The sequence below is a fragment of the Lipophrys pholis genome, assembly GCF_963383615.2.
Source record: "Lipophrys pholis genome assembly, chromosome: 9".
Taxonomy (NCBI): Eukaryota; Metazoa; Chordata; class Actinopteri; order Blenniiformes; family Blenniidae; genus Lipophrys; species Lipophrys pholis.
In genome coordinates, this window is record NC_137639.1 from 26,658,683 (window position 1) to 26,672,951 (window position 14,269).

General features: G+C 39.6%; 2 protein-coding genes across 8 annotated transcripts; one reads left to right on the forward strand and one right to left on the reverse strand.

Annotated features, from left to right (window-relative positions):
* Positions 1–1,796: 1,796 nt before the first annotated feature.
* LOC308114060 (myelin-associated glycoprotein-like) lies at positions 1,797–7,730 on the reverse strand. 2 transcript variants are annotated; one of them, XM_080470698.1, is made up of 9 exons: positions 7,603–7,659; positions 7,170–7,216; positions 6,661–7,056; positions 6,281–6,574; positions 6,079–6,178; positions 5,934–5,969; positions 5,796–5,828; positions 5,468–5,482; positions 2,097–2,235 (listed from the first exon to the last, which is right to left on the reverse strand). In XM_080470698.1, exons 2-8 carry the CDS (start codon positions 7,195–7,197, stop codon positions 5,470–5,472), a joined length of 900 nt encoding a protein of 299 aa, XP_080326824.1. In that variant the 5' UTR covers positions 7,198–7,216; positions 7,603–7,659; the 3' UTR covers positions 2,097–2,235; positions 5,468–5,469. The 2 variants fall into 2 exon arrangements, with proteins under 2 accessions (XP_080326823.1, XP_080326824.1); XM_080470697.1 differs by lacking the exon at positions 5,468–5,482 and having other exon boundaries at positions 1,797–2,235; positions 7,603–7,730.
* A 3,111-nt stretch (positions 7,731–10,841) lies between these two features.
* Positions 10,842–13,814, forward strand: LOC308114806 (myelin-associated glycoprotein). 6 transcript variants are annotated; one of them, XR_013935640.1, is made up of 13 exons: positions 10,842–10,998; positions 11,283–11,361; positions 11,449–11,838; positions 11,924–12,223; positions 12,304–12,403; positions 12,509–12,544; positions 12,637–12,669; positions 12,789–12,830; positions 13,002–13,032; positions 13,134–13,160; positions 13,249–13,320; positions 13,413–13,440; positions 13,530–13,814. XR_013935640.1 is itself a non-coding variant. In XM_080471993.1 (12 exons), the coding sequence occupies exons 2-12, from the start codon at positions 11,316–11,318 to the stop codon at positions 13,587–13,589; spliced, it is 1,134 nt and encodes a 377-aa protein (XP_080328119.1). In that variant the 5' UTR covers positions 10,895–10,998; positions 11,283–11,315; the 3' UTR covers positions 13,590–13,814. The 6 variants fall into 6 exon arrangements, 5 of the variants coding, with proteins under 5 accessions (XP_080328122.1, XP_080328119.1, XP_080328120.1 ...); XM_080471993.1 differs by lacking the exon at positions 13,002–13,032 and having other exon boundaries at positions 10,895–10,998; XM_080471996.1 differs by lacking the exons at positions 11,283–11,361; positions 13,002–13,032 and having other exon boundaries at positions 10,886–10,998; positions 11,426–11,838.
* The last annotated feature ends 455 nt before the right edge of the window (positions 13,815–14,269 follow it).

Below are 14,269 nucleotides of genomic sequence, written 5' to 3' on the forward strand. Positions count from 1 at the left end.
ATACCTAAGCAGAAGTCCAGTAACTTCTTCTAGGAGGTTTGTAAAAGTACCAACTCACGTTTTGAGAACACGAATTCTGAAACGCTCAAGTATGAAACATAAAAAAGTGTGAATATTCGAAGGCTTCTTCTGGAGGATTTATCACTGGCTACTAGGGGGCAATGTAGGATATTGTTATGACCGGCTCAGTGAGGAACCGGCCATAGTTGTTGATATGCACATGTTCATGTCAAGGTGGTTTGATTGTGCTGTTCAGCCTAATTCATGTAAGTAATGTTTAATGTTTTATAACTAAATGAATACAACAACTGCATAATATGAGTAATGCTGTAACATGTGATGATTCATGTTATGTTGTATGTTCACATTTAAGAGTTATTACTATTTGCTTATACTGCAATTGTTTGTATCATTGTAGGACTCCTTCATCTCTGTCATTAAAGAAATAATTCGACATTGAGGAGTGTTTCTTCATCTTCTGTTGGGATGTGATAAGGTCCAACATTTTGAGAAAAAAACATTATAAAATCTTTGTCAGACACATTTCATACCAAGATACCTTGTAAATGCCAAACTACGGCTGGTGCAGTACAAAAAACACATTGTGAACAAAATGCTGCCAAGAAAGTGAATATGTTGTTTTAAAGCCAGTTTCTTTATATCTGCCTCTAATTTACTTATTTTCTTTTACTTGTTTCAAAAGGCTTCTCCAGTGCTTGATTGTTTGTTGTACCAGGGACGTCCTCCACACATATTATATGTTTGATTGTGAATGAATAAGTGGGATGTGTGTTTTCTGGCAAATATTTCTTAAACATAAAATGATGCAATTCCGTTAAATATGAATATTTTAACAAATGTTGTGAGAAGAAGGTTTTGTAAAGAAACAGTAAGATATTTATGTCTGTTTGTTGTTAGAGTAATTTTATATATAGTTGCCATATCCGTGCTTAATTATATTCATGTTCAAGTTCAGTTATATTCCTTGTGTTCTTTCTTAAACAGCGCCTCTGAGGCGCTGCCCACTAATCATATGTTCTGAGCAGGTCAACCTGACCAAGGCTGATAAGCAGGATGAGCCGCGCTATCCACACAGCTGCCTTCTCGACGTCCCATGCGCAGGGGATGTCCTTTGATTGTACTCATAGTTGATAAAACTGTGAAAGCTCAGAGAATGTTTGTTTCTCTGATATGTATCCTGTAAACCCTCCCCTTTGTTGAATGGAATAAAAACGCAGGAGAAATGGCCTGGGAGCAGAGTGGATAGGAGGTGTATTTGGGCACACTCCTAGCCATTTCTCCTCGAGTAATCAAAAGCTCATTCTTGTTGTCTTCTTCTTTCTTGCAGATTTAATAAATGTCCGTAGCCTAAACCTGACAGTTGTTGTTTTTTTTTTTTTTTACCATTAATCATTGTCTTCATAGTTTCAGGTTGCATTTCTGTCTGAATATAGACCAATTTCAACTTCTTCAATAACTTTAAATGACAGATTAACACACTATCCACTAATCACAGGTTGTTATCTATTTTTTTCCCCACAATTTTCTTTCTGTTATTGACCCGTATGAAAGCCAGTTTGAAAGCCCTGATGTGGAGTCATGGATTCACTTAACTTCTTTCTCTTTCTTTCTCTCTTTCCTCTTTAGAAATGTTTGTCAGGGGTCTTCTTCTCAGAAAAACCAGGACCTCTTAAAATTTAAATAACTCAAATGTAAATGTAAATGGCACAGCGCCCTCATGTGGCCAACATTGATACTGTAACGTTTTTGTTTTCTTTAACATTAAAACTCAGAAGAAGTCTCAACTTTTTTTTTATTGAATTTGAGTGTTCTGGGTTTCCATATACCGCCCCCTTGTGGATGACACTGGTATGTACAATCAAGCGATGTGGAAACAACAACATCAACATTTTAATAGAAGTAATCTTCCACAATTGTGAAGGTGTCTTGACAACAGAAAAGGTTTGAGTATTTGTTAAAAAAACAAAAAAACAACAAAGGTTCAGGACATCACTGCAGTTAGTAACAAGAATTTCTCTCGGTGATTAATAAAATAATGGTATTCTATTCTGTTCTGTTTTGTTTTTCTGATAATTGTTTTGCTAATAGGCTGAAGTTGCTCTCTTGAAGCCAAATGGAAGCAAACAAAATGGAATTCTTCTTTGTCTGAAGACTTATGGACCATGTGAACCTTCACGGGATGTTTTCTGTATTCTTCATGGTTTCCTTTGAATTCTGAAAATGAAGAGAAAATACATATTTACGGTAGTGTTTTGTGGTTGTTTTAAGGTTATGGTGGTTAAAATTAAATTAAGGCTTCAGTTATACATTGTGTGGTGGCGCTGAGTCAATCTCCCACCAATCTTAAAAGCTTTATTTAACCTCTTGGGGCTTAGTGTCCACATATGTGGACAGCACTTTTTAACTCCTATGTCCACAATCGTGTCGACAGCTTAACTGGGGGTGTTATAAATTTGTTTGTCAGTACCGTCACTACCATTTGGTGGTGGTAGAAGAGTATTACACCCCATCAACAAATTTGAAAATGGCAGCCAGTACACCACAAGAGGCTGCTGGCAGCTCCAAGCACAAACATCGTCCAGGTAAGAAGTCCTGAAATTTTTTTTGGTTGATTTTGATTTAGAGAGTAATAAAAGTGTTGTACCTTTGTTACGAAATGCAAATTTGATGAAAAAAAACGTGAATAAAATAAGTTATTATGATGCTAAACATGAAGTACACGTACGTGTACATGGGGACTGAAGCTCCTCGAAACAGCTAATATTCTAGAAAGTATGCACACATGTAGAATAAGAAAAACTCTATTTCTGGTCTCAACATTGACCCAATCAGATAAATATTAAATAAATAGCCAAATTTATACATATATTAGTTGGACTAAACATGTTGTATGCTAGTAAATTCATGTATGTGGTTTAGCTTACAGCTAACTGATGTAGCTAAAAGGCTGTTGGCTACATTGTCCTATTGAATTAGATTATAAATAGATTATACACAGATGCATTCTAACTCCATAGAAACATTTCAGTGATTTTTATTTTATTTTGTTTCCATCTTTTATTTCCAGAGCGTTTGTCTGTGCAAAAAGCATTGGAGCTATTTTGGTCAATGGATGGAGAAAAGTCAGATTTGGACTTGTCTGAAAACGATGATCCAATCCTGGATGAAAACTACCAACCATCACCTAGCAGAGTATCATCATCAAGACGAAACTGATCTAGACAGACATGGCTGGACACCACTTGAGTATTTTGAGCAGTATATAGATAGAGATTTGATGACTATGATTTCAGAATGCTCTAATGTTATGTCTCTGTCAAGGAGTGGGGACCCACTTAACATGACAATTGATGAAGTTTACCACTTTTTTGGAGCCTGTATTTTGATGTCCTGCATCCGATACCCAACCATTAGGATGTACTGGTCCAAAGCCTTGAAAATCACTGCCATCACTGACAAATTCACGCGTGCCAGATTCTTCAAACTGAGGGGAGCGATAAAAGTGGTGATTGATGATGATGTGCCAGAAGAACTGAGAAGGCTGGACAAATTCTGGAAGGTAAGGCCTTTTCTGGATCGTATTCTGCGAGGCTGCCGGTCTCTGAGTCGACCTGATTGCGCATCCATAGATGAGCAGATGATTCCTGTCACGGGAGCATGTCCATGGAGACAATATCTGCCAATGAAACCAAATCCAGTCGGCATAAAGAACTTCGTCTGTGCTACAGCAGATGGCATCCTGCTTGACTTTGAGCTTTATCAAGGTACAAATGTGCTGATCGAGAAGGTAGAGGAACCAGAGGGCATGGGTTTGGCAAGCTTAGTCATTGAGCGCCTGTGTCAAACTCTGCATCGTGGCACTAAAGTGTACTGTGACCGGTTCTTCACCACCATCAAGGGTGTGCAACGAATGATGGAGCAGGGGTTCTACATGACTGGTACAGTAATGAAGAACAGAGTAGCTGGAGCAAACCACAAGTTACCACCTGACAAAGCCATGAAAAATGCTGGAAGAGGAACCTCTTCAGAAGTTTCTGCTGACGATGGAAAGTTGTGTGTAGTAAAGTGGTATGACAACAAACCAGTCCTGATGATGTCTGTTGTTCATGGTGTACAGCCAGAAGACACCTGCCAGCGCTGGGACAAGAAACTGAAACAACAAATCACTGTCTCACGACCAAGCATTGTACGCCAGTACAACATGAAGATGGGTGGAGTGGATTTGATGGATAGAATGATAAGTTACTATCGCATGAGCACATGTACAAAGAAGTGGACATTACGGATGGTAATGCACTTCACATATCTGGCTTTAGCCAACAGCTGGCTACTGTACCGCAAAGACCATGCAATATCTGCTGGACCAAAGACAAAACCCATCCAGTTCCTTCAGTTCCGTATGGAAGTGGGCAAGATCCTCTTGGCCCAGCATCACGGTGCAGATGCAGACCTTTCAGATACTTCAGAGGATGAAGATGGGGTCAAACGTCATGTAATGGAGTTGCCCCATGTGTCGGTCCGCAGAAGAGCCAATGCCCACCTCCCAGAGATGATCGGCCTGAAGAACGCAATGCGCTGCAGACAACCAGGATGTACTGGAAGAACCCGAGTGCGTTGTGTGACCTGCAAAGTGTTCTTGTGCATGCAAACTGAGCACAACTGTTACTCAGCCTTTCACTCATAGGTGATGACAGTGATTTCCAGGTGTGTACTTCTTCCGACAGTGATTGTAGCCTTTCACTTATCATTTTTGTTACATTACTCACGCATTGTTTCAAGCGCTGAAACTGAATATCCAAAAGTGGAAGAACGTTTTTCTTTTTGTTTACTTATATTCACTAAGATCGTTACAGTAGTAGGCTGATTCAACAGTGACAGTTAAAAATGCTTCTAAGTTTTGTGTTAAATTTTGTTACAGGCATACAGTGTCATCCTGCAAAAGGCCTGGTTGTTGTAACTGTTCAAAACGGGCAAAAATGCAATATTTCTTATGTTGTTTTTACTCTTTGATAATCATAACTTGTCAAAGTATTTGTATAAGTGTTATTAATACATGCTAAAGCAGTCAGGAAAAAACTGCTGTGTTCAAAGTGGAAATAAAGAGTTTTTTCTCAGCGATTTCTTAAGTTGTCTTAAATGTGTTTTATGGAAATTCGGACCATGCGTCCACATATGTGGACGTCATTTTTCTCTAAAAGTACATAACTTCAAAATATGATGCTTTATTTTTATTCTAATTGGGTTCAAACAAGCCCAATTAGCAAAGAGAAATAACATAAGCATGTAAAAAAACTGCTTGGGCCTTAAGAGGTTAAAATAAAGTTAAAAAAAACAAACAATCAAATGGCCAGTGGTGCTGTACATGCAAGCACACAGAAAAATCTGAAAAACTTTCTTTTAAATCTGTCAACTGTAGAAACATCAACAACTGTTTTTCACTTCTTACCTTCAGTTCCTGAGCCTGCATTAAAAAGGAGAACAGAAAATATATATTTATACATCATATCTGTGTGAATCTGAGTTTAAATGTTTTTGATTTTCTGTTGCTTATTCTTGGGAAAAAAAAAAAAACCTCAATGAAATTGTAACATGAAATTGTTCGGAGTCACTGAATTGTGATTTTATGAAAACAAAAAGCTCTGAAAGTTCAACCTTCCTGTGATTTCAAAAGTTAACTGTTGTAGGAAATATAAAACTCAATGAACCAACTTCTCTACAAAATGTCAAGGCAATTTCATTGTGCTTCAAGAAAATAAATAAGGAATGTTTTTCACCTTCGAGACATCTTGGAAAGGCGGTTCCACATGCTGTTTTTTTGGCAAAGAAACACAACGGAATTGACAAAAATTCAAGTGAAACGTGTGAGTGGAACACTCCATAGTAAGCCCGATCACGCATATTTTTCTACTTACGTTCCTTCCTGGTTTTGAAGCTCTGAAATACGACTCCTAAAGCAGAAACGAGACCAAATAAAGCCAAATATTAACGACACCAGCGGTGAACACATTGATTTCTATGTGTGAATATCAGTTTTTTTGTTGTTGTTTTTTGCCTCACTTGTATTTTCTGGCCATCAAAATGCAGACGATGCCAAAGATCACAGCAGTGCCAATCACCACCACAGTGGGAACGATGATGTGGTTGTAGTTTACTGAACCTGCAAATCAGGCACGATCTCGCTTTATTGCACCGCCCAGGGCACAGCCACCAGTCTTACACACTGACACTTCTACAAGATGTGATCAACAGAAAGTCTCACGTTTCACATAGAGCGTCATGGTTTGGAAGGAAGTCTTGAGTCCATTAAACTTAGCCGAACAGGTGATCTCCCGATGGTCGTCCTTCTCCTCGGGGATGATCGTCAGGATGGACTGCACCTCCCAGTTGCCGTGACGGATGTCCTTATGATGCACGATGGCATTTGACTTCTCCACATTCCATGTGATTGTAGGCACATGTGAGGGGCAGGTGTGGATGACCGCACAGGTGATGGTGAAGGACTGTCCTTGATATGCCGTCTTCTGGTGAGTCAGCGTGGGAGGAGGGGCATCAGCTGCAAAGATTAAAGTCAGAGACAAATCATCCTTGCAAAAAAAACCACATTCACATTCAGGAAACCTTGGTAAGCTGGCAGCATACAAAGCATTTTCAAGGTGACACATTTCTCCACAAAGGAGAACATGTCCTTGGTGGGCTTATTGTCCTCCCTTCTCACAAGTTCAACCCGGAAGCAGAAAGGTCCATTGTCGTGGTTTCTGACATTGATGATCTCTAAGGTGCAGTTGCTGTTTCCCAGGTCTCCCAGCAGCCTTGTGCGACCCTTGAAGCTGTCCAGTATCATCGTCTTGTCATCATAGTAGATGCGTTGGTCTCTACTGTCAGAGTGATGCCACATTGCTCTGAGCCTGGAGGCCGGCAGGTTTGCTCCTGTATGGGAGAACCGGCAGGGCACCACCACGCAGGACGACATCAAGGCGTCAATACTCTCTACGACATGCGCCGTCCATTCTCCACTAGACACATGGCTGCAAAAAGCTGGAACGACATCATTCAAGTAACAATTTGAAAAAGCTGCGATGCCATGTGGGTATATATTTTGTTTACAGAATGTTTACTATTGAAAATAAAGTGCTGGAGAATCATCGTACCTGTTAAAAGAAGAAGGTGCATCAACATCTTTGCTTCTTCGCTCTCTCTTTATGGTTGGATAGATAGATAGATAGATAGATAGATAGATAGATAGATAGATAGATAGATAGATAGATAGATAGATAGATAGATAGATAGATAGATAGATAGATAGATTAATCTTTGATCATTATTTTTTTTTAATTTCACAAAAAAATGTAAATTATTACAGAATATTTAATGATAACATTAGAAAGAAATACTTGGTTGTGGTAACATTTATTTCCTTTTTTCCCCACTAAGCAATAGAAATAATAGACAATCAAATAAATTTGGAAAAAGTTTCAAACAATCAGAATACGGCAAATTCAAGACAATCCCTGGATTCCTGCACTCCTGGACTGAGAGGTGTATTTACTTAGTAAATATAATATTGTGTTGTAAGCATCTTACCTGATTTTGTTTTGCGTTCCAGCGGATCAGAGGTGTCTTTGTCTGAGAGTTTCTCACTCTACTGTGTTTACCATCAGCTCCTGCTCACTTAAATCTGACCCCCCCCCCCCCATCCAAACTCCTACTCCAAATATTCATTTTAAAATATACTCATATACTCACTTCTACTTCCCCTTTATTAGATTTGCATAATTAAATCTCAAGAGGAAAGCATTTTTCTTTATAGCGGAACACATCACATGAAGCGACGTGCAAATAGACTCCATAGCAGCGCAAGTGGAAACCTGCAGGGTCCACGTCATAAGCAACCACACAGTCATACTGGCCTTACAAACCTATTATCAGAAGTATAAAAGTGGAGAACCCCCCCCACAGAACATGACTATCTGCTGCACTGATGAGCCTCAACTGCATCACTGCTTACCTGTCATTTGATGTCTACAGAAAACTATAGCCATTCATTAGCCATACCAAGGCCTTTACCATGTGCCGTGGTACTGTCTAAATAACGGAACCACACAAATCTAAACTGCGATAAACATGAAAATATTGAAATGATCAAAATCTGCTGAGTTGGGTTTTTGCAAACTGGACGAGTCCAGTGCTGGTGAAACGATGAGCACTTTTCATTTGTATGTGTTTATTTAGACGGGACAGTGCATATTAATGAACAAGCCAGGCCTTCACAAATATGCCGGATTTAGCACAAGGCTATATGACATATGAAAACAATCAAAACATCTGAAAACAAAATGGTAAAACAAAGAGAAAGATGATAGAAAATAATTATGTGTGTGTGTGTGTGTGTGTGGGGGGGGGGGGGGGGGGGGGGGGGTGTGCAAAATGCATTATTTTCCCAGTGATCACAAGTTTGATTGTTCGTCAGCCAGGTCTTGTATTTCATCTTTAAGGGCATTTAAGGGCAATTTGTTGTGGACAAATTACAACACAATAAGTAGAAGTAAAAAAAAAAAGTAAAGATAGCTACAGTAGAGATAAAACCATAAAGGGCAGGGATATTTCATTTTTCAAAAAAGCTCTTAAAACACTGGATTTCTTGTTCCCTTTCCTGATAGATTTACATTTGATGGGGACATGATGTCCGTCACATGTTAGGATTCCCGCCACTCCAAAAACAATCTCCTTCATAACGGAACTCTTTATACTTGTGTCATTTTTAATTTAAAGGACAAAAATGTAACATTTTCCGGTTAATTCATCCTCATTAATCGCCAGTGCTGTAAAAATAGATATGTAATGAGCTGCATTATTCTACTGTAGTGTGTCACCATGACAGTTGATACTGAACTCACTGCTGAAAGATGTCCCATTGAAAGTAACATGAAGTCAGTTTGTGTCTCAGCAACAATACAGTAACAGTATGAAAGTTAATGAGACTGGCTCAACTGGTGGAAATCAGCAAAGATAATGCAGACTTGAGTCACTTTCCCCTAAAAATGGTTCATATTCATTTACTTTATTTACTTTACTCTTCAGTGTTGTAAAAATAAAATACACCGTTTATTCTCTAAAATCATTCAGAAGAAGAAAAACAGCCCAACAAGGAAAAGTTATTTGAGTGGAAGGACAAGATGAGGAGCATTAACAACAAAGCACCCTACCATGAATAAAATACAAAACAAAACATGAATCAATGACATGAACATGCCAGGCAGTATTACCGACACAGACAAGAGTACAAATCAAGGACGCTGACTGGAAAATCAAATACAGGACAAGATCCGAACATGTATCTCTGACCAGAATGTGTATGAACACAAATACAGACGACGCAGACGAGACGTGCATGCTACAAGACACAGCAGAGCGATGAGGCATAAAAACAACAACAACAACCTTGGAGCTAAAAAATTTAAAAACAACACAAGTAGAAATTTTTAATATTTCACATAAAGAAAAATGGATTGAAAATGTCAGTCATTCTTGAAATATGTCACTACATTAACAAATCGTCTCTGGTAACTGAAGTTGAATCATCATTACCTCGAATTATTAAAGTCGTGGATGTCAAACATAAGGCCTGTGGGCCAAACCCGGCCGACATGAGTCTCCAATCCGGCCCACCAAACCACCAAGCAAACTGAAAAGAAATTCAAGGAAAATTACCAGATTTTTTTTCTTTTTCTACTCGTACTCGCCAAGATCTCAGAGAATCAGTGATCATCATAGGTGTCTTTTTTCTTTTTCTTTTTTCTTTTTAGAGACCGTGGCCAGCCCTCCCTGAAGGTGAAAGGTCACACTGTACTGATGTTGTTGTTGCAATGGCAAAATAAAAATTAAATGAAATGTCTTGTCTGTAATGATAATTGTTGTGTTACTATGTTGTTGTGTTACTAAACAAGAATGTCTACTCAGTTCTTTTCCCTGTGCTTAGTGAGTACTCACCTAAGATGGGAGTTGTATCTTACAGAATGGGATGTCAGGCTAACGGGCGTTAGTAAGTGCTATGGCTCTGTTTCCCATCATTAGTCTAGATGTCCACAAAGATGACAGATGTTAATGACCAGTGAGTCCTGGAAGGATTCTACACGTCCGTGAGTCCTGTCAGGAGTCGGAGTGATTTTTTTCACCCATGCAGGTGGGGCTAACAAAAGAGTCCTGAGGTCTGGTCGAGGCCCCGGCACACAGACGCCACTCCAAGTCGTACGGGCCGCAGGACGCGACAACCCAGACACCCGACGGACTACAGAGAACGGCTGCAATCCTGGACACCAGGAGGCACAGCGGGCGGCGCCGCCGATGCCCCCGATGCCCCAGATGCCCCAGATGCCCCCGACGCCCACCCAGGAGGAGCGAGGCAAGGGGGTTTCAAAAACAACGAAGGCCCCTGAGACGAGCATTTTTTTGGGCGACACTTTGAAAGCGAGAGAACCCGGAAGAAAGACCCACACGGAAAGAACATGCAAATTCCACTCCGAGTGCAATGGTCGACAGCTTCAACGGGAAACTGGATCTGTGTTGCTCTGATGAGGAAAATCGAAAAAAAAACAACCCAAAAAAACAGTAATAATAGTAAAATAAATAATGCAACAGTCTATGCATGAACTGAAATTCTCGGAACTCTTCCTTTAGTGACTGCACACACGTGCTCATTATGGCTACTTCATAAAAGTGTGGTTGCATTTTTTCTTTTTTCCCCTAGAGGTCACATTCATTTCAGAAAGTCTTTCTTTTCTTTTTTTTTTTTAAATTCAAGAATAGTTGAGGCCTTCACCAGAGACCACTCCCTGTTTTTCTGTAACTCCTCTGCTTCTTCTTCTTCTTCTTCTGCAGCTTGAGCATTTGTTTTTTTTTCCCCCAGAGAGGTGTTCATCACGCATGCCTTTATTTTAGCCAGCTGAGCAGTTCAGGGGAACGAGACAGCAGCTTGTTGAGGTAAGAGTCTCAAAATCCTAAGAATATACGTGAAAACGGTGACTCAAACACACTTTCTGTCTGTGCTAATTCTGTGTAATCCATTACAATAATGTTTTTTTTGAATTTTCAGACTTGTAACAGTAACGTTACTGAGTAGTGCAATACAACCACCGTGTGCTCACTTCAATGTTATACTTTGGTTACAGCATTTTCAATTAGATTTTTTTGTGTGTTCTTTTTCTTGCTGCACTTTGCACGTGCTAAGTACACAAAATGTTGTAATTCTGTTTCCTATATTTCAGATAGTGTCAGTCAGAACAAAGCATTACAGTAGAATGAACAAAGAGAGAAAGTTGGAAATACTCTGTCTGCTTTTAGTAGGTAAGATGGCTTCTTGTTTTGTCTTCCAGTCTCTTTTTAAGAAATCTGTGATTTTTGTCATCAGGACTTGATAAAATGTCCTTGCAGCTATTTGCAGGCCTGCGTCGTTGAGTGGAGAATGGAGGGCTCATGTCCTTAAAAAGATTGATGCGCTGGTGTCGTCCTGCGTGGTGGTGCCCTGCTGGTTCTCCCATCCGGGAGGAAACCTGCCGGCCTCCAGACTCAGAGCAATCTGGCATCATTCTGACAGTAGGGAGCAACGCATCTACTTTGAGGATCAATCCATGGTGCCGGACAACTTCAAGGGTCGCACAAGGCTACTGGGAGACCTGGGAAAGAACAACTGCACCTTAGAAATCATTGACGTCAGTAACCACGACAATGGACCTTTCTGCTTCCGGGTTGAACTCCTGTCGTCTCAGAACACAAAAGACAAGTTCTCCTTTGTTCAGGACTGCGTCGAGCTGAACATGCTGCGTATGTCACCAACATCTAAAATGCCACGATTGTGAACCGTTTCATCGCAACAATGGCGATTCACGTCTGACTTTTATCTTTGCAGCGGATCCTCCTACTCCCACGCTCACTCACCCCAAGACGGCGTATGAAGGACAGCCCTACACCATCACCTGTATGGTCCCCCACACCTGCCCCTCGCACGTGCCCAAACTCAGGTGGGAACAGCAGGCCTCGGCTCCCCAGGTCACCGAGCGTCACAAAGACATTCATCACGGCAACTGGGAGTCAGAGTCCATCCTGACAATCATCCCCGAGGAGAAGGACGACCACACTGAGATCACCTGTACGGCTGAATTCAACAAAGAGTTGACGATCTCCAAAACCATGACGCTCTATGTGAAACGTGAGGATGTCCTCTTTTCTTTATATATACTTCTCATTTGGGATAAATAAAAGAGAACAGATAACGATTTCTCATTTCAGGTGCAGTAAACTATAAACACGTCATCATCCCCATTGCAGTGGCAGTTGGCACGGCTGTGCTCTTTGGACTCCTTTGCGTTTTGATGGTGAAAAAGTACAAGTAAGGGATGTAGTCCACTACCTTTAAGTAACAGAACACATAAGATAGGAACACATCTAAGAAAGAAAAAAAAGTGTAAATGACCTTTTTTATTTTATTCCCAAGGAAAAGGATTGCGGAGCTTCAAAATCAGGAAGGCAGGTAAATAAACTGTTGAGAATATTGAGTTTGATAGTGTGCTAGTGTGCTGATCTCATGATTCTCTCAATAACTAACAATATTTTACAACACAGCATGTGGAATCGACTGTCCAGGATGTCTCGCAGGTGATTTCTCTTTTCATTCCCCTTCAATAAAATTGGTTAAAAAAAAAAAAATAAATAATAATAATAATAATAATAATAATACATTTCTGAGCAACTTCTCACTCGACCTATAATTCCAGATTTCGGTCTGATGGCCGTGGACCTTCTCGTTCCGATCAAAGGCAAGAGGCATTTTAACAGTTTCCTATTTTCCTCTGTGTCGTCTTTTCAGCTGCGATCGGTTGAGTCTCACGACGATTTGCATTAATGAGCAGAAGCGAAACTCTTTTTTGAGAAAGCTGTGGTTTTACTGATACGTCTTTCTGTGGTTTCTCTTCCCTTTCTTTTGGCAGGTAGGTGATCAGTTTGGAGTCGATTTTCAAGGTAACACATAGATGAAACACAGGCTGGCCGCCTCTGATAAGATCTTCTATTTTTTTCCACTGCTTGGAGGTTTTTCACACTTGTAACTTTTTCCTTGACAGGAGGCCTAAAGAGCCCGTTGGTCATGCGTAAGTGTGTCAGCTAAGAGGAAGTTCAGTTGGTTGATTTATGTTTTTTATGATTGGTTTGTGATATTCATTTTTATTCACAACGCAGTCTTAACAATGTGGACTTAGGCGCCTGTACCGAGTACAAGATGGACAAGCCTCGTTTTCCCTCCCCCAAAAGGTACTTGAAAATACATTCCATCAGATGCAATACAATCTAATACATAAATCAAATTTTTCCTTATTTCTGCTCCTATGTCTACGATAACTCAGCCAACCAAAGTCCTGCGATTTTAAAGAGGTAATGGTCTCTATTATTGCGCTAAACTGGCGTTAACCACGGCGCTGCTGTCGTTGTGTGGCTATAATGAACTTTTCTCTCTCTTGCAGGATCATGATGATGATGATTACATGAACACTGCAGATCTCAACATCTATGGAAACATCTGAAAACAAATCTGTCATTAAATAATGCTTCAGACTTTGCAAAAGAGAGAGCGTTATTTATTCTACGTTCATATCTGCTGCTTTAGCCTCTTCTGTCAAGCAAAGCTAATTGACTGTTTTAAATAACATTGTGGTGTTCGGTTCTCGATTTGTGTTGTAATGCTTCAATATATCAATTGCATATAAGTAAGTGTCCATCGTAATCAATAAATAAACACTGAAAGACTTAATTTTGTGTCATTGCGTCTTTTAAGAGTGTCATTAAAACCTAAGCACAAACTTCAATCAGTCCACTGATTGAGCCATCATTTCATCTTTAGATATATTAATCTTGCTTAGTAATTTTCAGACAATAGAATGCAACTCATTGTTTCACAAATTATTGACAAAAAGTTATAAACATATCCGCATATATGCCTTAGCAAGCATGCACACATACAAAACATGAGAAAAAATATAGAATTCTATGAACAAAAAAGCATAAAGAAAACATGCTATTTATAAAGTGATTTCTGATCCAAACGTGGACGGGACGATAATTTAAGATTCAAAAGTAAAGTTTCCAAACTATGAAAAAGGCTATATGAATGCAGTTCAAATTCTAATTCTAATTCTAATTCTAATTCTAATTCTAATTCTAATTCTAATTCTCATTATTATTATTATTATTATTATTATTATTA